At 41.8% G+C, this 21,507-nt stretch overlaps 1 protein-coding gene across 1 annotated transcript; it reads left to right on the plus strand.

Moving 5' to 3' along the window:
* Positions 1–329: 329 nt before the first annotated feature.
* LOC120505049 (cartilage associated protein) lies at positions 330–21,168 on the plus strand. The gene is made up of 7 exons (XM_039715214.1): positions 330–710; positions 4,187–4,336; positions 4,934–5,105; positions 7,611–7,739; positions 8,651–8,796; positions 10,803–10,886; positions 20,463–21,168. The coding sequence occupies exons 1-7, from the start codon at positions 330–332 to the stop codon at positions 20,520–20,522; spliced, it is 1,122 nt and encodes a 373-aa protein (XP_039571148.1). The 3' UTR covers positions 20,523–21,168.
* The last annotated feature ends 339 nt before the right edge of the window (positions 21,169–21,507 follow it).

A 21,507-nucleotide genomic window follows, 5' to 3' on the forward strand; every position in this document is an offset into this window, starting at 1 on the left:
CCCTTAAATAGTGGATGGCAAAAAAAGCTATTCTCATGGACACTGGGAAAGCACATTAAGGGAAAGTTTCCTTGCCGACGCCCCTGCCGCTGGCAGCAGCCCCGGCCGGGCGGCAGCCCCGAGGGAGGGCGGCCGGAGGAGCCGGCGCTCCGCCCGCCCCGCGCTCCCTGCCCGGGGCCGCCTCTCCCTCCGCCCCGGCCCCGGCCCCGCCTCTGCGCTGCCTTCGCCGCGGCCCGCCCGCTTTCCCTTCCCTCCTCCCGGCCCCGGGCCGCCTCTCCCGGCCCCGCCGGCGGCAGCGACGTGGTGCCGTGCCGTGCCGTGCCGTAGCCATGTGGGTGGCGGCGCTGGCGGCGCTGCTGGCGGCGGCGGGGGCGCAGTACGAGCGCTACAGCTTCCGCAGCTTCCCGCGGGACGAGCTGATGCCGCTGGAGTCGGCCTATCGCTACGGGCTGGACCAGTACAGCACCGAGAACTGGCCCGAGAGCGTCAGCTACCTGGAGGTCAGCATGCGGCTGTACCGCCTGCTGCGGGACAGCGAGGCGTTCTGCCACCGCAACTGCAGCGCGGCCGGGCAGCCGCCCCCCGCGCCCAGCCTGCGGCGCTGCAAGCAAGGGCTGCCCGCCTTCCGACAGGCGCAGCCCGGCCGCGAACTGCTCGAGGAGTTCCAGCGCCGCGAGCCCTACAAGTACCTGCAGTTCGCCTACTTCAAGGTGAGCCACCCCCCGCCCGCTTCTCCTTGAGCCCTCCTCCTTTCTCCTCCCATCTCCCTGCCCTGCCTCCGCGACCCCCGCCTCTGTAGGAGGCTCTTCTCCTCAAAGTCTCGCCTGGTGAGGTGCCGCCCTCCAGGCACGCCTGTCAGTGTCGTGGTGGAGTGGGACAGCGTGGTGTGTCCCAGGACAGCCTCGATAGACCCCAGATGCCTCGTGCACCCAATGCTAAAAAAACCTCCTGTTATGTCGACCTCTCTCACCTGGCCCTTGGAGCAGGTTACTCTGGGCCACAGCCTCATTCCCCATCATCTCATCCACACCACTTCTCATCTGGCTCACCTCCATTTCTTCCTTGCCCCCCTAGGCTGCCAACCGTACACTTTGTTTTCCTCTCCTTGACAAACCTTTCAGTTGTTTCCTCCTATTCCTGTAGCCCAAAGTGGGATTAGCATGTGCCTTGTCTTTGCCCCTGCTTACCCACATACCATCCAGCTTGTTCTTCACCCGTTTTTTACAATTCATGCAGCATGTCCCCTAGAATCAGCCCTTCCAGTTCTTCCTAGACGTCTAGGCACTGGATGCTGTCTCAGTGTCCAGTAGCTGTGTCATTCCTGCCCCTCTCATCTTTCCGTCTGCCTTACTTTCTAACCTTCTCTGGGACCTTTTTCAGACTCTTCATGTCACAGCTCTGCTATTGCAAACGATCTTCACTACTTCTCCTTCAGCGTGTCCACCTTCTTCACTTGCTCCTTTCTGGTCCAGTTCTTTCAAGCACAGCAGCCCCCAGCCTGTGACTTGCAGGTAGCCTCCTGCCTGGAAAACTCCAGTATCATTACAGCTGCAAGAAGGAATGAAGTGAAAATTGGCTGCTGAAGTGGGACACTGTAATGCTAGCCCTGGAATGGTATTTATCTTTTGCTCTTGGGTCAGCCAAGACTTGGGGACACACTTCTCTCTTAACAGATTTCATCCTGTTTTTCTACCTTCTTGTCATTCTTCTGTCCAGGATCTAATTGATTGTTTTCTCCCTTCTCATCTTCACCTTCTGTTCTCTATATCAAGGTCCATCCCTCCTGCCATCCCCTCAGATACTGCAGTTATTTGAGATTAAACAGGGCCTCTCTGTGGGGAGGAAAAAAGCTGAGCTCTTTGGTTAGATTTTCTCGTTTAGGGATTCACTCCCAACATATCCCAGTATACATTACATAGGGTTGTGTGCTTTTGCATTATTTTGAGAATGCTTCTTGAAAACACACATCTTCCAAACTTCTGCTGTTTTTAGGAGTGCTGTTTCCTCAGCAGTTTTTCCAAACACTCACAGGGAAATGTGTTCTCATGAAACCAGAACAGCATCCACATGCACAGTGTCGAGCTGGTTCTAATGCCTTCCCTAAGACCATACAAAAGAACTTGATACATTTTAGCCTCTGCCTTTTAACAGAGAGGGCAGGAATTCCTCGAATTCTCAAAGCCATATATGGATACCAAAATGACATCATTACAAATGTTTCCTCTTCTTATCTTAACTATTAATTCCCCCCATGTGACATGTACACAGTTTGCAATGTACAGATAACACCAAATATAATTTTTTCATATAGTTTCAAATACAGTCAAGTAACTGCCATGTAGGAGTGTGAGAGGGAAATTGGAGGAGTCCCTCCCCCTCCCCTTTAACTTTTTTTTCAATCACATTTGCATTAAGTTTGAGTAGTAGTTTGGTGGTTTTGCCTTTAGTCTCGGTTGTTTATATTGTGTTTCATACTGGATTTGTAGTTCAGCTCTGAGCCTTTATCTTTCTCGGGGAGTTCTAAATGAGCTTTTTAGAGCTACAAACTGCTGCATCCAAAGGGCTTTTTCCTGGCTGGTGGTTTCTGTGAAAGGAATGTCCTTTCCCCCACCCCTCCACCCCCTCCCCTCCCAACAATATTTATAGTAGAGGAAGAAGCAGGAGGGAAATGCTTTATGTGATTTTTTAGAGTGACGATGTGTGTATTCAGGTGGGCTCCACAGAGAAATTTGCCACGTTGTAAGATTCTGGGAGTAGCTATTCCTGCGCTGCTGCTAGCTCCTCTGGAGGGAGCTTTCTCAGAGCCACTGAGATCTCTTAGGAGTGTGTTTCTACAAAACCTTTTTTCATTTTTTTTTCCTAAGAGGTGAAAATTGAAACCAAGAGTGAATCATGGATCTAAGTAAAAATGAGACTTGTCAGCCTCCCAAAGAAGCAGGTTTACAGCTACAGCACTTCTGCCAGGCATTTGACGAAAGTGCAGCTGAGATTTTCCTTTGCATTTAGCACGGCTGGGGCGGACTGGAAACGCATAGTTTTGGGACAGCCAGGAAGGGCAGCTGGCAGAGCTCCAGTGCTGGGACACTCCCAGCAGCACAGCAGCAGTGGCTGGGTTGAAATTTTGCTCCTGTGCAGCCGTCTCTCAGGTTCCTTTCCAACATGAAAGGGCACCTTTTATGGGTGTGAGCAGAAGGGTGCGTGTGCACACTGTGATTCTTGCTCATGGTTTCAAACATCTGCTGCCAGAAGCTGTTTTACATGTCAGGTGGAGCTCTGTATTGCCTGTACATCAATGCACTGAACAGCCTAGAAAAAAGGTTTTAATTGTTTACAAATACCCCAGACTTTTGCTTTCTCTCTCACTCTTCCTAAATATGTGCATATATACTATATAATTTATAAAACTATGCATGTGTGTGTATATATACATAAAATTTTAAGAAATCATAAATGGCATGCACACAGAAGTACGTATGTGTTTGGTACATACAGTTGTAAATGAGAAATGCGCACTTCACAACGTATGTCTAACAGGGATTAAAGTTAGTTTAAAAATGGGCACAGAAAGTTGCTTTAGGACACAGTTTTTGACCAAGTCTCTGCAGTAGAATCCAACTTTGTAATGCCACCAGGAAAATATATTATTGTAATAATGTCCTCTGTGCTGCTAGGCAAATAAGTGACATAAACACATACAAACTCCTGGCTACTATCCATAGGTTAGCATCAGTATTTGCTGTGAGATTAAACCCTCCCAGGAGCCCTGGTATTTTGCTTTGTCAGCTCTGTGAACAGGGGAGGGGCAAGGGATAAAACCTAATCTTTTTGATTTACAGCAATCATCTATTCTATCTGCAAAAATGATAGACTTCTAAGTTAAATTGTTCTCAGTGATGCAGCTAGGAGTAAAAAAAGGAGTATAGGAATTATATCAGTTTTACTGTACAATTTATCTGCTGAGACTGTGCTCTCAGTAGAAGTAAATTTGTGAGTATAGAGAATGCAAGAAAAATTATTGAGGAAACTGTGAACCTTTGAACTGTTTTTTTTTTTTTTTTTTTTTTAAAACTGTGAACCTTTGAACTGGTTTTTTTTTTGTTTTGTTTTTTTTTGTTTTGTTTTGTTGGTTTTTTTCCTCCAGTTAATCTTTTTTTTTTAACACCTTCTTTCCTCTATCCCTGTTTAGGCTAATAATATTCCAAAAGCTATTGCAGCAGCTCACACATTTCTTCTGAAGCATCCAGATGATGAAATGATGCAAAGAAATATGGCCTACTATAAGAGCATACCTGACGCTGAGGAGCATATTAAAGACTTGGAGATAAAGCCTTATGAGGTATGCTTTTTATTCAGGAGAGTCTGCTCTTTTGGAACTGTTCTATTACTCTTCCTACTGGGTGAGATTCAGGATCTCATTTGCTTATGTGTTCTCAGTTCGTAATCTCCCTCTTTTTATCCTCTCAGTCATTTTTGTTCTGCCTTCTTGGTGCATTCAGTAATTCTCACCTCTCCTGCACTTCATTGTTCCATAAATGAGTCACAGCAAATCAGACAGTGGCGTACCTGAAAGCTGCTACACTGCTGGAGCTAAGCAGGTGCCTAGTTATCCAAATTCATGAGTGCTGTAGTGGCACAGCTGAAAATAGCTCAGACATTTGGCTTTAAGGTTCCGTTGAAAATCTCTGTCACAGCCTGTGCTTCAGAGTCACACTATTGCTTCTCTCCAGCAGGCTTTTCTTTTGAGTGGAAATGGAATGTCATACTCTGCTCTCTAGGAAATACCTGTTAAAATCCATTAGTCTCCTGTATTTGTTCTCACATCATCTGGAGAGCAGCTCGTACAGAAATGTGGAGCCGTCATTTACTGTATTTGAGTTTACACAACACTTCTCATGGGTCACTTACTGCTGATTCACTCCTGCCAATTTTTCAGAATCTCTTTGTCAGGGCAGTGAGAGCGTACAACGGTGACAATTGGCGGACATCCATCTCGGACATGGAACTGGCTCTTCCTGATTTCTTCAAAGCCTATGAAGACTGCATAGCAGCCTGCGAAGGCTCCCGAGAGATCACGGATTTTAAAGACTTCTATCTTTCCATCGCAGGTGAGTGGTTATGAAACATGAAGGAAAGATGTCCCCAAAGTGCATTTCAGTTTATTCATAGGATTGGTTCCCCAAGTCCTGTTCCTCAGTTTAGGCCAATAGGGGTTTATTAGAGTTACTGAAAACTGTTTGAATTCTGGTTTACTTTTTTGCTCTCGGCAGTGACATAAATGAGGTCTATCAGGAAATCAGAACAGAGATCTTACATTACATGGAAGTTCTGTGTCAGAGTAACATAGATGTGTGAATAACAACTGCTCCATCTGGGTAGCAGTGGTCATCCAGCCAGGTCTCTTGACCATAATTTCTGTATCAGTTTGGCCACCTTTGAGGTTCAGTGGTTAGTCAGCCTGCCTTTGAAATCAGCTTTGTGTAGGTCTAGTGATCTGCATCTCTTTTCTCATAAGTATGATGAGGTTCTGTTGGCTATTTTTAATCTTTCATGTGTTAGAGTTTTACTGGTAGGTAAAATCTGTATTTTGTGTGTATAGCAAAAAAAAAATGTCTTTCACGCATTAGAGTTTTACTAGTAGGTAAAATCTGTATTTTGTGTGTGTAGCAAAAAAAAAATAAATCCATTACTTTGCAAAGGAAAAGGGACACCAACTTTTTTGATTGTTGTCAAAATGGCACATACACATTTCCTATGCTCTTTGGCAGTGCAAGAAACAATTTCTCCAGTGCTCTGACAGCTCAGTGTTGTTGGCACTATTTTTGTGGAGAACACCTGCATGTTTTCTCAATAAACGTAGAAATTCTCTTGTGCTTTTTAAGTTGCCCTAAGGAAAAAGATTCCAACTTTCTATTCTAAAGCTATACCATGTCTTGGTGAGGGGAAGCTTCTGTGAAGTATGTTTATACATGAGCAGCTTCAGTTTCTCATGGTGTGCAGCTGGTATCCACCAGTACAGCTGACATGGAACAGCTATTGCAGGCTATTTCTCAGGCCTTGACTTGCTCTTGGGAAATACATGCAGGGGTCTAGGATAACAAAGACAGAGTGAAGCACAAATCACAGGAGGTAAAGCAAGAAACACAGGCTTTCCTAATGGGTCAGAGCTCTGATATCAGGACAATCCTCAAGCCACTGTAAGGAGTAGTGTCTATGCTTAGCTGTGATTGACACTTACTATCTCCCTCCCTCTTCCCCCTTGGAAGGGAAGGACAATTCCCAGTAGTAGTGATGGGAAGGAAAAGCAGGAATTCTGCATGATGTCACCATGGCCATGTTCATGCATTTCAAGTATTTCGCCCTTGAGATAAGAGAATATTCAAATTTATTTGCACTGCCTGGGCTGAATCGTGCTCGTGTTCCAGGGAGAGATATTCTGCCTCCAAGGGTCTGCAGGAAGCAGATGTAGCAGTAAGTGTTAACCAGACATATTTGGGTCTTGCACTAGGTATGTATTTATCTCTGAGCAGTGAGTTGTGTCAGGAAGCCAGCTATCCTCATTGCATGGGATCACTTCACTGGGGGACTTGCATCTCTGGCTGTAACTGCTGGCTGGAATTGAGCAATACTGTGCTTACAGAAATTCCACTGCTCTTGTAAAAATGGGACTGGAAATTTCATTTGGCCAGTTATTTACAGCTCATTTCAGCAGTTATATTTAGTTAACCTCAGTGATCTTCATGTTAGGAGTTTTCAGGGATGAAAAGTGTTCTTTTGTCTTGGTCAGAAATTTGCTGCACAAGCTTAGCTAACTTGCTTTCACCTGCCAAATGTGGCTAACAGGGAGACTAAGACTTTAAAATATTTCTTTTCCATTCTGTTGATGAATGTGATATATCCAGAAAATGCTTGAAGCTTTTTACTGAAAGGTTTTCTTGAAATGTATTTTCTTGAAGATAAAATCAGCTATAGTCCTATATTGCATTATATATAGCAATTTTTAGACTGGGTAAGCTTGTGAACTTACATGTTCCTGGCTGAAAGTTTTTCTGTGGTGAGCAGCATATTCTCCTCTTTCTTCTCCCTTAAAACACCCAAACTCTGGGCCCATAATGCAGCCATCTCTGGAGGTTTATTTTGCAGTCACCTGCTGTATCTGTCTGTGACACAGCTGTACTCAGCAGCATGAGGACCTTATTTGTGCAATAATGTAATTGCACAAATTGCATGTAATTGCATGGTTTGCAAAATTTAGAAAAGGAAAGAAAGCACAGTGAAGTTTACAGCTAGGACATAATGCAATATTCTGTAAAACCCACCAACCACATGCTGCCTCTAGGTGTCAGTGAAACCTAAGTCTCAGTTCTCTGGAATTCCAGCTCCGATGCCTTAAAAGTCAGCCACACAGATTTTTACAGAAGGGCCTAGTACCAACACTTGATTCATACTTCAGATGAAGTTGTAGGTTCTCAGTACTTCCAAGCAGCAAGAGCCAGATGCACAGGACCAGGAGAGCATTATAAGGCCAAATTTTAATGGGTGACTAGTGGGAGTGATTATAACAATTTGCTCTGTGCTATCCATATCCTCTGTTGCTGTTTTCTTCCTTCCAGACCATTATATTGAAGTCCTTGCATGCAAAGTGCAGTGTGAGAGCAATCTGACACCCATTATAGGAGGCTTTGTCGTTGAAAAATTTGTGGCCACCATGTACCATTACTTGCAGTTTGCATATTATAAATGTAAGTAGTAAATTTTTGTGCTTAAATAACACTGATGTTGGATGATGTGGGACAGAATCCATTCATAATCTTTTCACTCTCATTTTATGCTTTTGAATGTAAGCAGTACCCTCCAGAATCTGCATTTTAAACTGTTCTTGGACAGAAAATCCAAGTTTCCTGATGTCTTTTGTTCCCTGTTGTCGCTGTAGTTAACAGAAGTGGGGCAGAATTTCTTCCACAGTCAAATGTACAGAGTATTTGGGTTTTTTTGCTTTTTCCTAGTGGATTCTTATAGTCTTATTAGAATGCGGCTAAATAGATTTTGCAGAAAGAGGGGACTACTTAAAAGAAATTGTAGTATTCAGTGCTCAGTGATGACATGTTTGATAGGTAAATTAATCGGTGAAAGCTGTGGTTTCTTGAGGAGCTTGAACACCCTTTCAGCTGTTCCTGCAGGCTCCAATATCAAAGGGAAGACACATCAGCCATGTAGCATCAAGCCATTAATGACTCTTGCTTGTGTTGTTTGACTACACACTTTACACCCTGACTCTTCCCTCTTTATCAGTCCTAGTACAAAGAAGTAGGAAGGGGTTTAATATATTTTATTTTGTTTTTTAAATAAATGCACCAGTGCGTATTACCAAGCTGTGGGCTGATACTGGGATACCTGTGAGGAATATTTGGTTAGGATTTTGATAGAAAACCATCAGAGGTTGATGATAAGTTGATATTTGAATCATGGCCTTATGTGTTTCAGAGCAAAAATAACATACAGTTTCTGGGGAGCAATTTATTTTCCTCTATGCAGCTGGTGAGGAGGTAGAGTACGGGCTGTGTTTTGAGTTTTCCAGGGCTTCGATAATAGCAGGAATTTGTTCATTTACCCTTACTTGTTTTTTTTTTTTGTGTGTGTGTTTATTAATTAGTGAATGACATGAAGAATGCAGCTTCTTGTGCTGCCAGTTACCTTCTGTTTGATGAGAAAGATGAAGTAATGAAACAGAACATGGTCTATTACCAGTACCACAAAGACAAATGGGGACTTAAAGAGGAGGATTTTCAGCCCAGATCGGTAGGTGGATTACCTAAAATGCCTTCTAGACACATTCAGATATTTCTCTGAAATTCAGTGGGAAAATGTGAGATATCTTCTGGTTTGGGAGTTTAACACGTCCTGTTTTATTAAAGTCATATAGAAAGTTGTACACAGAGGTGTAGTCTGTCATGTGAACAGTGAATGTCATTGTAACTCTTCCCTTTCCTTTGAAATATACTAAGATAGCATATAATATACGATGAGAAGTAAACTCATGCTTGTACTTCTCTGACACTTAGGCATGTTTATGTCTTTATGTACCTTTATAAATAAAGCAGCTGGCCCCTGAAATCTCTCATGATGAAATCTGTGAGTGACATTCAGGCTTTTGTGAATCATTATTTGCCAACACATAGTTGCCCACTCGCTTGTTATTTCAGGTTCTGTGGGCATTGGAATGTGTCTGAATATGGTAACTCCAGCTAAACTGACTTTCCACTTACTCCATTTAGAACACAGTTGGGTGGATGAGGATGGAAAGATGCTCAGGACTGTATTTCATCTAATTATCTAAATTAAAATGCTTGCTGCAAAGAAGACACCAGTCCATCCAGCAATAGTTGTCATCTGGCTTTGGAAAACTATTTTAAAAATGGGCTTCTATGCTGTTCTTAAATTTCCATGTCCAAAGAAATTTTACAGCCTGGACTGTGACATCAAATTGGATTTTCTAATGTTTCTTGTTACCAAGATTTATGTCATGCAGCTAAATTGTGACACTGACTGCTTAGGCATCAGTCATATGGGCTGTACCACTGGTTAGTCATTAGCAATACATGTTCCACAAATTCAATTTAGTGCCTTCTAGTCATGCCTCTTAGAACACACACTTTATTGGCACAGTGGGAACCCAGGCCTGCCCTGCAGGGCTAACTGAGACAAAAGGCAACAAAAATGCATTTGGTTCTTTCAGGCAGCAGCAGCAAGTCTGAGCTCACTAGGGAAGGGGACTGCTCCTTTGTCACTGCTTTTGGGAACAGAATGGTGCTTTGTAACCATATTGGAGACAATGTTTGGTGGTGGTGGGAGTGAGGGGTAGCAACAGTGTGAAACTGCAAACCGCAGACACTTTTGGCATACTAGTGCAGAGCGGGCAGAACAAGGGCCCTACACATGCACTCTGAATGTTTCATTGATAACTTCTGGGGCTGGGGACTGCAGATAATTTGATTTTAAAATACAAAATATTAAATGCACACAGCTGTATTTTCTTGTACTTTAATCTGTGTAGCTATAAACAGAAGTTGCTTGCTGTCCTAGTAACTTGCCTCGAAAACCATAATGCCTCTGGTTTATTTTCAAAAAGTGGTAATGGGGCGACAGCAACATTTGGCTCTGGCACTAACCTTTAGATGCTCTTGTGAAAGAGGGAGTCTGCTGTTTTCTTCCCCAAGAGGAGTTAAATGGAATAATCAAAGTAGGTGGCAGTTGGTACTCACAAATGTGAGAGTATGAGACTGAGCTACCCTGTGCTGTCCGGGCACACAGTGGGGAAGTGAGGAGGGACAGGTGAGTGACCTTTCAGAGTTTCCCTAGCCCAGGCTCAGGCTGGGTGGTGAGTCATTATCATCCAAAACAGCTCAGTGTGTCTCTTTCCCAGAACTGCCTGCTGCCATAGCCAGCACAGGGAGACAGAGGCTTTCTCCTGTCCAAAGCCCACTGGAATGCAGGCACAGGCTGCTGCTCAGCCCTGGCAGTCTCATTCCTTATTCTCAGGCTCGCCAGTGCTTTGAAACATGAGAAAGAGGAGAGTGCTTTGTTCTTGCAGTGAGGAAGCCTGTGCTTAGGAAGATCCACAGAAGAGTTTGGAATATGCTGTTTGCTGTTTTGCTGCTTCCTTTCTTAAACACCGTGAGCCCTGCCTGGGATCTGCTTTTGCTAGGTCTGGGTGTGACCTCACTGGGATGGTTTCAGGAGGCATGTGATGACACTCACCTGTCTTGCTACCCTAAAGTAACAGAAATTTGGGGTTTTTTTGGTAGGAGGCAGTTCGATACCACAACATTACCACACTCCAGCTGGAAATGTATGAATTTGCGAAGGAACATCTGATGGATGATGATGAGGTGAGTTTGCCAGAAATGAAATCAGAGTCAAAAAAGCAGCAATCACGTTTAAAGTGAAGATGATACATAGTTATAGTTCCAGGATTTCACTAATATGGAAAAATCTTCTTGTAACCACCACCAATTTATAATAAATTTTTGTTTGGTAAGTGGAATATAAGAATAAACCCAAAGAACATCATGTACCATTTAAAAAAAAAACATGGACAGAATTAACACAAAGGTAAAAATATAATGCACTGAGCCCACAGAAAAGAAAGGAAACCCAGTTTTCGAGTTGTAACACCAGGGGGCAGAGAAATGGTGCATATATATTTAAACCAAATGTTTTTCTGGGTTTGGTATTTTGGGGGGGGGTGGGAGGGGTGTGGATTTTTCTTCTTCTGAAATGTTATTTAAATTGGATTTAAAGGTCCTTATGATTTTGTCCAGAAGTAACCACCTAAATTGTAGTTTTTGTCCAAAGGAAGTCTTGTTATCTGTTATTTTTTTCTGCTCAGTGGCATTTTGGTCACCCAGTAATGCTTTTTAGATGGTTGGAATTCATGGTCAAATAACATATAATGACTACTATTTACACTGGAAAATATGTAAGAGGGATTTTTTTATTTTGGTGCAAGAAAAGTAGTTTAATTGTTGAAAGGGCATTTCCTTCCGCAACTGAAATTAAAGTATAATTCATGGGAGGTTTTGGATTGCCTTTTGCTTTGTTTTTGGGTCCTTTCATTTAGAGGTTCAGAAAAATCTTCAAACGATGAAATGTTGCTGGCATTGACAAAAAAAGAGCTGTGCTCAGTTGTGGCATGAGGCAAAGGTATCTGTAATGAGCACTGCTGAGGTCTTTTCTAGTTAGAAAAGACGAAGATGGTTTATGTTAAAAAATGAAAACACCTTTGCAATCTTTGTTATCCAACACATAGGGAGTGATAATCTTTTACAGCAGAGAAGTAATGTCTGTTCTGCCTTCAGTATTCTTGTTATCTGAAAACAACTCTATGTAAAATCCATTGTGAGGTTACCAGACTTCAGGAGGACTTTCCATTGTGATAAAACCCCCTGAAAGACAGTTTAATAAGCTTGTTTTAAGGTTAAGCTTAGATGAGGACTAGTCTATATGGATTTTCATCAAGGTGTGAAATACTTTAGCATTTTTTATATTCCCTTGTTGGTTAGTGCTTTGTCCATGATGTTTTCTTAAGTTAGACATCAACTTAATTTGTACTTTTTTCCTTCTTATATCAGATATGATATCTGCTGCTTCAAAACACAGGGATGAGTAATTAAGGAGGGGGGTGAAGAAGTCCTTCGTGAGGGTTTTCCCCGTGTGTTGTTAGGAGTTGTAGAACAATCTTCAGTCTCCAGCACTGTGCGTGGAATGAACAAGCACTCAGTTGCTGGTGTTCATTCCTGTAGCCCCTGTCACCAGGGCAATTACAAATGACCCTGCAATCTGCAGGAGGGTGGTGCAGTGTAAACCTCAGTTAAACTTTTGGGCTGACAAGGAACTCACATTACACTGGGTTATATGTTTGCATTAAATAACCAAAATTACTGGGCCTGCTTATGCCACAGATACCCCTACCTCACACTCTCTTTGTTTAGGAAAGTTACTATTCTTCTTCTCAGGGGAAAAGCTGAAGGGCTTTTGTGCCCTCCCTTGCTAGGGCCCAAAAACCTGTGGGGTTGGAGGCTGTCCATGCCTCCAGCTTGGCTCTGGCTTTTGGTAGTGAACTCATAAATCCCTGGCTACCAGAACTTGTCTTTGGCTGCAGAAGACTTCCAGGGAGTGCAGACAGAGCAGGAATAGCACAAAGGTAAAACCACTACCTTGCAGTTTCTGCTCTATGGGCAGGACTGGTAGTATAAGTGGATTTTTTTTATTTTGTTTAATATTTCTCCTGGCATGGATAGAAAAGTTTGTTCCATAGGAATGTTGAAAACAGATGAAAACCCCAGATAAGGCATTACAGTAAAAACTTTATTAAAAATTGTTAAGGATGGAGGCAAGCTCTCTTCTATGTGCACTCTGTTTATTTAAACCATGTGCTCCTTGGGCCATAAGCCACACTTTCTGTGAGTTTCTGTGGTCCATGTTTGCTGTTTGTGGAGTTTCTTGTGGGCCAGTAAGATAGCCTGCAAGATAATCTGCAGAAAAAAAACACAAACCTCTTTTTCCCTTGATGGAAGTGAAAGGATTGATGTGGCAAGAGGATCACTTCCTATGCGAGTGTCATTATTTTCAAGTGGAGAATCTCATTTTATCCAGACTTCTCAGTGCTCGTGTATCCCAGATCATCCATGTGTCTTTCTAAATCCCCTTAGCAAAGCGAGTGAAAACATTTGGCTTCTTCAGGAATACATAGTAGTAATTGCAGAGGCTGGAACAGGCAGTAATGATTTTTGCATATGTTTCTACAAGAAATACTGTCCTGCTTGTGTTACTCCATTAATGTTTTTCCACAAGGAAATGAAAAACTCTTAATTTAAACATTTAACACAGTAGAGGTGACAGAATATTAGTGCCAGCTAGCTACAAATTACTTTTAAGAAAAAGTAATTATTCTTAAATATCCTTGCAGTTTTCCACAGGGAAGTTAAAAGAACATTACAGTGTTGTCATCTTGGTTGGCCATGGGTAGACAGGCTTCTCGATTTCTGTTCAGATGTGTAATGCATCAAGGCAATCATGGATACAGCTCCTGGTACTGCACAGATTTAAGTGACAAACTGAAATGCTGTTAAGAGCCAGGCACTCAGCTAGTGTAGATGTAACTCCAGCACCACACTAATTGTATGAGACAGGTTTTTGGCCCATAAAATCAGTGTTCTTATGGAATTTTTTTGGGGGAGATAGCTACTTAGCTGTTCTAAATTACATAAGAACCACAAATATTTGGCGGGGGTGAGCCTACAATGTGATTTTTTTTTCAGTACTTAATCAGTAGGTGAAAAGCTGTTGGCAGCATTGACCCACTTTTGTTCTGACATCTTTATTTGTATATAGTGTGTGTTCCATTTGTGTAGTGGCTGAAATTAAAACGCTCTGTGTTTCATCACATCCATGTAATGGAAAGAAAAGTACTGAACTAATGTGACTGGTGGAAAGAGGACATATGGAATAGCATCAAAACACAAGGGCCCCAGTGGGGTACTGATAGCAAATAGTAATCTGAATTCAGCCTATTTTTCGGTTTGGGAATTGCTAACAACATACTTTGAGCCTTATTACCTCACTTCTTGCATATGTTCAAATGATTTACACGAGTGTGCTTGTAACAGCAAGTTTTAAGTGCTGTAAACCCTGCCCTGCCTGTGACCTCAGACCAGCACAGCTCCAGCAGCGCTGCTGCCCTGAGAAGAGCTGGTGGCAGCTGTTTCAGAGAGAGTTGCCAGCTAATGGGCAGTGTTATGGTCCCTGTTCAACACACACTTTTTTAAAGAAAAAAGAAGATGAGGTTGGTTTTATTTTTTCCATCATCATTTTCTAGTGGAGATTGTTTCTGTATGGCTGGGTCTTTCTGCTTTCTCCTCTTGCTTCTGCACTGTTGGATGTGTGTCTTGGTCAAAGGGGTTCCTCCTCCCATTTAAGTCACTTTGCATGGGAAGCTGCTGGCGTGGTTGGGTTCAAATGCCAGGATGGCTCCAAGCTGCAGGTACTGGCACTGGGAGGAACTTCTACTGCCCAGATTCTCTTACACTTCTGCATGCAACATAAAGCAGGCAAGAGAGCATAAGTAGAGCTTAGAAACAAAGCTGCTGGAAGGGTTCTGCTTTCAGTGCAATTGGAGCAATGTTGAAGTCCCTCTGAAATTGGGTTGACTCATGTTTTATAGGCACTATAAATAAGTTAAAAGGAAAGCACATTTACTGGTTAACTGTAAAATGCTACTGTAATAACTGCAATGTACTGTAATCTCCCATAGTGTATGGGAAAAAATAATTAAAGGTTCAGAATATATCGTTGAAATGAAATGGAAAAATATTTGAAAAAATAGTTAATATTCATGTAAAAAACAACTAAGCTCTCTTAATATTGAAAAAAAAGCCCTATAAGCATGTGGCAGTTGGTCACACTGTGGACTAAGTATCTGAAAAAGAAATAAGGGTCAAATAATTTTTCTGCACAAAGAATTGAGAGATTTTCTTATTTTTTCCCCAGCTAGAATGTGAAGAATGTCCAGCCTGGACTGTACAGCTCATGGAAGTTCTGGCAGGGCTTTGAGGTGGTTGCAGTTAACTCTCAGATTTTAACTGAAGGTTAGGTCAAGAAACTTTCTCTTGGTCGAAGGTTGAATAAACCTTTCAGGCTGAGCCACTCATTGACACATGCCTTACTCTTACTCTGAAATAATGTTTTCCTTCTCCAAAATATTGCTGGCTAGTGGGCTTTGTGGTGTGTGTATGTGCAGGCTCTGTCAGGTCCATGGAGCAAATGTCCTCCACAGTCATCCATAACAAACCTTTGTCTTCACTCTTGCAAGGTGATTATTTGTTCTTGAACAAAATCTGCTGGTTTTCATAATCTGATCATTGTGACTACTCCCATTACTTACTAGGGCAATTACAGGACAATGATTAATTACAGGGCAGCTAGCTTCTCATCTAGAGGCCACCCTTCTCACTACCACAACCTGATCGCCTACACCCAGTACATGAGGGAATCAAATCTGTGGCTGTCACTATTGAACAAGTTTCCAATCATTGAGGTCTTTGAACTTTAGCAAAATTTGAATTTTTGCTCTGAAGGGCAACTGAGGGACATTTTGTGAGATAAATATTTTCCTTCTAGGTCATAGATTATAAGGAAACAAAGTTCCAGCCAATTCTTCTTGCTCTGTGTTGTCTCTTAAGGCTGTTTATTGGACAAATTAGAATAAAAGCTGTTTCCTATTCATTCACTGGTAATCACACGTAAAAGCATGTCCAGAATTACAATTTTCTGTGGATCATAATTCATTCTAGAGCACTATCTTTTATTGTCTTCTCTGTTGCTTCCCTGAAGAATGGGATGTCCCACTCCAGTACATACGACATCCCTATAGGACAGGCCATCAGCAGATCTACATTGGAAAGTGTGGGTTGTCACAAGGAAGCTAATTATGTCCCATAACTTTTTCTGTCCACATTGAGAAAGGTCAGAACATACTATAGGTGGAGGCAAGAACCCATGAAGGATTAATGTTTCCATTTGCAGAAGGCAATCATTGCAAGCAGTGGCAAAATGTCTGGGTCTGTCAGTGGCGCTGACAGACAGTGCAACTGCTGCTTGCTACTGTTTTTAAATGATGCTGTTGAAAGAAAAGTCGGTGCTGGACCATCAGCCTCAACTGTGCCATAGAAGAGCCAGGTACTTGCAGCTCTTCCTTTTTGCTGTTTTATTTTAATAGTTGACTAGGAGTCTCCAAAGTACAGATGTTTCTCAAAAAAAGCTGTGTTTTCAGAGTGTGAATATGACATTTAATGTTGCATAAGGAAGAGCCTGGCCCAATGTATATCATGGTCTTTGACATTCAGTACACTGAGGTGCTAAGTGAGGAGTTTTGCAGTCTTCTCCTTTTTAGGTCTTTTTTTTTTTTCCAGTGCTCTAGCTTCTCGTAAGATGGTGCTCCAATCTCACTAGCCTGGCTTAGCTTATTCAGAATTGACCAAGAACTCTGTTTTAAAATTATTTTTTTATTATAATCCACCTACTCACATACCCTCTGTAAGACCTTCTTGAATTAATTACTGTGGCACAAAACTTGTTCTTTCTGTCTGTGCCTCTGTTCCATTGTTAATCTATGCCAAGAGTGCTCACTTTGCATATCTAACAGATAATTTCAGGTTCCAGTTGGACAGATCAGCTTCTCTGATTCCTCCTGCCACTCACACCAGTCTGGGAACATTCCCCTTTTTCTGCTTGATATCACACCTCTCATATTTCAGGCTATACCTGCTCCATCTTGTCCAATACATCCTTGGTCTGTCAGTCCCACTTTCCACTGACCATCCCTGGATTAGGAGAGGGAAGAGGTTGGAAGCACAGGGAGGGAGGTTGTGGGGTGCCACAGAGCTGCTCAACCCGTACCTGGCCAACCTGGAGGACACGACTGTGGCTCAAGGACTGGGTAGGGAGGAGATGCTTCCCTGCAGCTGGCCAAGCAGCCCATTTGTGTGTACTTCCCACTTGTGGGCTGCCTAACTATCACTCCTGTACTGGTCTGGCAGCAAACCCTTCTCTTCCTGAGCTAGGCAGACTTCACCTGTGATGTCCTACCTAGCAGACAGAGGTCTGCATTGCCCTTTGGGCTGTGGATTGCTCAGCACCACTGACATCAGCACTGGGCTGGAGTGGTGTGCTTGTATTACCTGCCCTGCAGCTGGTGCCCCTTGTGCCCTCGGGTAGCTGGCGGTGGAAAGAATTATGGGTTTGCTGTGGTAGTTTTGGTAGTTTTCTATGGAAATTATGGGTTTGCTGTGGAAGTTTTCCTCCTTCCAGATGGAAGAGGAAGGAATGAATCTGACTCCATGTTCTTAGAAGGCTAATTTATTATTTTATGATCTATATAATATTAAAGAATGCTATACCTAAAACTGTACTAAAGAATAGAGAAAGGATACAGACAGAAAGCTACAAAGAATGATAATGAAAACCCATTACTCCTTCCGGAGTCCCGACACAGCCTGACCGTGACTGGTCATTCAGTAAAAACAATTCATATGAAATCAATCAAACATGCACCTGTTGGTAAACATCTCCAGATCCCATTCCAAAGCAGCAAAACTCAGGAGAAGAAAAAGGAGATAATTATTGTTTTCATTTTTCTCTGAGGCTTCTCAGCTTTCCAGGAGAAGAATCCTAGGCAAAGAGATTTTTCAGAAAATATGACAGCTTGCAGCTGACTTTGCATGGAAAATTGGATGTTCTTCCTGTAAAGATAGGGAGGAGCCAAAGAGCACAAGCAGGTGAGAGGAGGGACTCTGTCTCACTGAGGGAGTAAATGGTATCAAAGACTCATTTCAGATTCCAGGTCTGCAGGCATAGATCAGCACAGAGTTACTAGATATGAGCAGACAGAAGGCTTCTTTCCCTGGAATGAGCATCTGTGGAATATGTACTGAGCTCAGCCGTGCTAGATGTCTGGTGCAGTGTGAAGTGAGTGCTGATGGGACAAGGACAGTGCTGGCCTGCTCACAGCTGCCAGTGTGACAATGCAATTGCCTCCTCTGAGGCAGAGTTCTCACCTTTTCATTGGGCTGCCAACCTCTCCAGTGACAGCTTGCAGATGTTTTACATTTTGATTGTGAAGGCACAAGCAAAAATGTTTTAACTGGAGTTTTGTTTCTCTTTAATCTGGAGGTTTTGCCTTTTCAAAAATAACCAACACCCAGGCAATTAGTCAGTTGTATTGCAGCATATTTTATGTATATTGTTTCAGCAACAGTTTTTATATTTTTGCCATATTTCAACCTCTCTTATTCCTCAGTACATCTAATTAGACCACAATAGCTTCTGCAATGTTTTCCTTTAGAGCTCAGTTTCAGACACCAGAGATTTCAGATTTCAGGTTTGTGTGGGGATTTTTTTCCCTAATATTGTTGCATTTAAATATCCTTTTTCATTTCTTACATGTTTCTGGATTTGAAAACATACCAGAAATCAAAAACTTGAATTATGTCTGTATGTTGTGTGTCTTCTGAAAAAAAAATCTTTTTGATGAGTATGGCAATAATATGTTGGATACTTAAATCTTTTGAACAAATTCAAAGCACAACAAATTGCCATCTTGCAAGACTTGCTAAAATCACTTCTTAGTTTCAAAGTCTCAGTGATCTTTGAGATGGGACTGTGAAGCAGGGAGCAAGAACAGCAGTAATTTCAGCCAGCTTTTCTCCTGCTTTTATTTTTGTTTGCTTAGTTTCATTATTTCTCTCCTGACTAGTCATAGTTCCTAAAAGTGTGATGTTGATACTTTTTAATCACAATATCCATAATACCATTATTGTATTAAAAATAGAAAAAATTTCTCTATTTCCTCTTATTGTTTTCATTGACAAAGTTTTAATGCCCTTTCTCACCAGAATAGAAAACAGTAAAAGTTTGAGTCTCAGAATGTGTCTAGAAGATGCTGTCTTTTGAAGGAATGCCTATTTAGACAAAAAAGTGCTAAAAATGTCATTTGGATTGTAGACATCAATTGAGCAGACTCAGAAGCCCAGTACAGTTCTGGGAATGGATAGTAAAGCAAAGGGGAAATGAGCATCCAAACAAGGATGACTTGCTTTTAACAGAATTGGTAGAAGTTCTCATTAATTTAAATATGAGAATGAGTACAAGCTGTTCAGGTTTTCCAGCAGAAAATGACAATTTATTTTGGAAAAAAAACTAAATGATATCTTAAGACTTTTTTAGATCACAGGTGCCTGCCAAGAAAGAAAGGACAGAAAGGCTTAAAGAAAACAGAGTTTATCAGAACATTGTAGTTACTAGAGTAAAAGGTTGGAAATGTAGCATTGAGCATCTGCATCCCTCTGCTTTAAGTTGTATCAAAAAGTGAGATGGGCACAGGTATTCCCACAGGGTCTCCCCTCTCAGGCAGTGCTTCTGAACTGTGCATGGAAGGCAAATCAGAAAATATTTGTGTTTCGAGGGTGCCAGCAGATGGGCTGCTACAGGCAGTTTTGAGTAGTTTGGGATGCTGCTGCACAGTTGCTGTTGACCACCTGCTTTCCACCACTGAAGGTGTTACCTTGGGCTGGAAGTGATCACAGAAGGTTTTAGCTCATTTGCTGCAGTTTAGTTGACAAGACAGTGAGTTCCAGCCAGTGGAGCTGTATCATCTCTGGGTACTCGGGCTGGACTGCAGGAAGACATTTTACTAAGGTATAGGATATAGAACTACGTTAGGACTGGTTTAAATAAAGTTGGATTGCTGCATTGTGTTGGTGCCCTCTGTTAGCAGAGTGGAGCTTGTAAATTTTCTGGTCTCAATCTAAATCCAGTGTATTTGTTTCCAGTGTGGAAAACTGTAGCAGGCCCTGCAAAACATTCTAGTATCTCTGGTTCTTCACATTTTTGCTGCATTGAAGCATGGCTTGTGAAGATCCGTGGTTGAAAATGGAGAAGGTGTGTGTTGAAGGGTGTGACAAGGGACATAAACTATTAGAGCAGATGTACAAAGTCAAAGTTATGGTTCTACACAACTCTTTGGCTTCGAGTTTTGAAGCTTTCTATATATTTTTAATGTTTTATGGTATTCTAACAACTTCCTAATTTAACAGGTGGTTTAAACATTTATGCGTCTCTAAGTTTGAGGATTTCATTGTCTATTTAAGTACCTGTAAAAGTATGAGAGGATTTACTGTGAAGTATTTAACATTTTCTCCTTTTAAGGTCTGTGTCACTGCAAGTCTTGTGCTACACTGGTATGGGCCATTTACCTGCATTTTATAGGTTTGTTGTATTAGTGTCTGCATGGAGGGTGATAAAAATATTTGCATACCTATTATTACAGTTTATTTTTTAAATTAAAATAGCAGAAATTTCCCACCAATTTTGGGGATTAATTTCTTTCTGTTAAATTTAATCATTTCTAGGGTGAAGTTGTGGAATTCCTTGATGACCTGTTAGAAGTGGAGGAAAAGAAAGAATCCTGATGCATGAAACCAACACGAAGTATTTTACAGAAGTGAAGACTCACCATTGCTCCTTACTATTATTTTTGACCACCTGTAGTTCCAGTTAGATATACCTCAGAGGTGCTTCTTTAAGCTGCACCTTTTGTCCCAAGATCCACTCCTGAAAGGTCACTTCCGTGCTGCACTGACTCTTCTGTGAGCATGGCTTTTCACTGTGCAGAAATGGTGCACATGAGTTTCCCCCTTGAGCTTTCTCTCCCTTACACAAACACAACAGAACAGAGTATTTCTGTTTTCTGGGATGACACTAAGGTTCCTCATTTCAGTGCTGTTCTGCTAAGTTGTAGCAGTATATGGCTAAATTCTCAAGAACTTTCATCAGATTATGAACTGTGGAAGACATAACAGTTCCTCTTTCTGAGCTATGAATTGTATTATTTATATATGTCTTTTTATGTGATGGTGAATAAAGTGATAATGAATCCCAGTGCACCTGAAAGATATTAAGGTACATTTAAATACCTGAAATAAGGTGTTTAACAAAGTACAACTAATGATCTTGTAAACATTGCTCAAAGAATTCTGAAATCAGTGTTGATCTTTCTTGAAAGCTAAATTAAATTCCACAATGTGAAACTGAGAATAAAAATATTTTTTTCTTCTATCTGTTCTTACTCTTTCTGTAAAAACAGCCTGTGGTCCCTGTTGAGGTGGGGCCACTCTTGTATGAAATACTGATGGTTGATGAATTTAGTATTCTTTTCTGTAAAAAAAATAGTTTGTGTGTTTTTTTTCAGCCTGGTGGGGCTATGTGCATAGTTTTCATCCAAAGGTAAATACAGGTGGAAACTGAAGTGATTTTCAGTAGAATAATGAAAAATATTTACATGTGAATTCCTGTCCTTTTTGTTAACTGTACAGCAGAGTTCAATACAGAAATATTGGTACAGACCAAAATGTGGTATGATAGAGAAGAGTAATGAATTGGTGCCTAAGTCTACTG

This window comes from Passer montanus, unplaced genomic scaffold (genome assembly GCF_014805655.1).
Source record: "Passer montanus isolate IOZ18808 unplaced genomic scaffold, ASM1480565v1 scaffold32, whole genome shotgun sequence".
Taxonomy (NCBI): domain Eukaryota; kingdom Metazoa; phylum Chordata; class Aves; order Passeriformes; family Passeridae; genus Passer; species Passer montanus.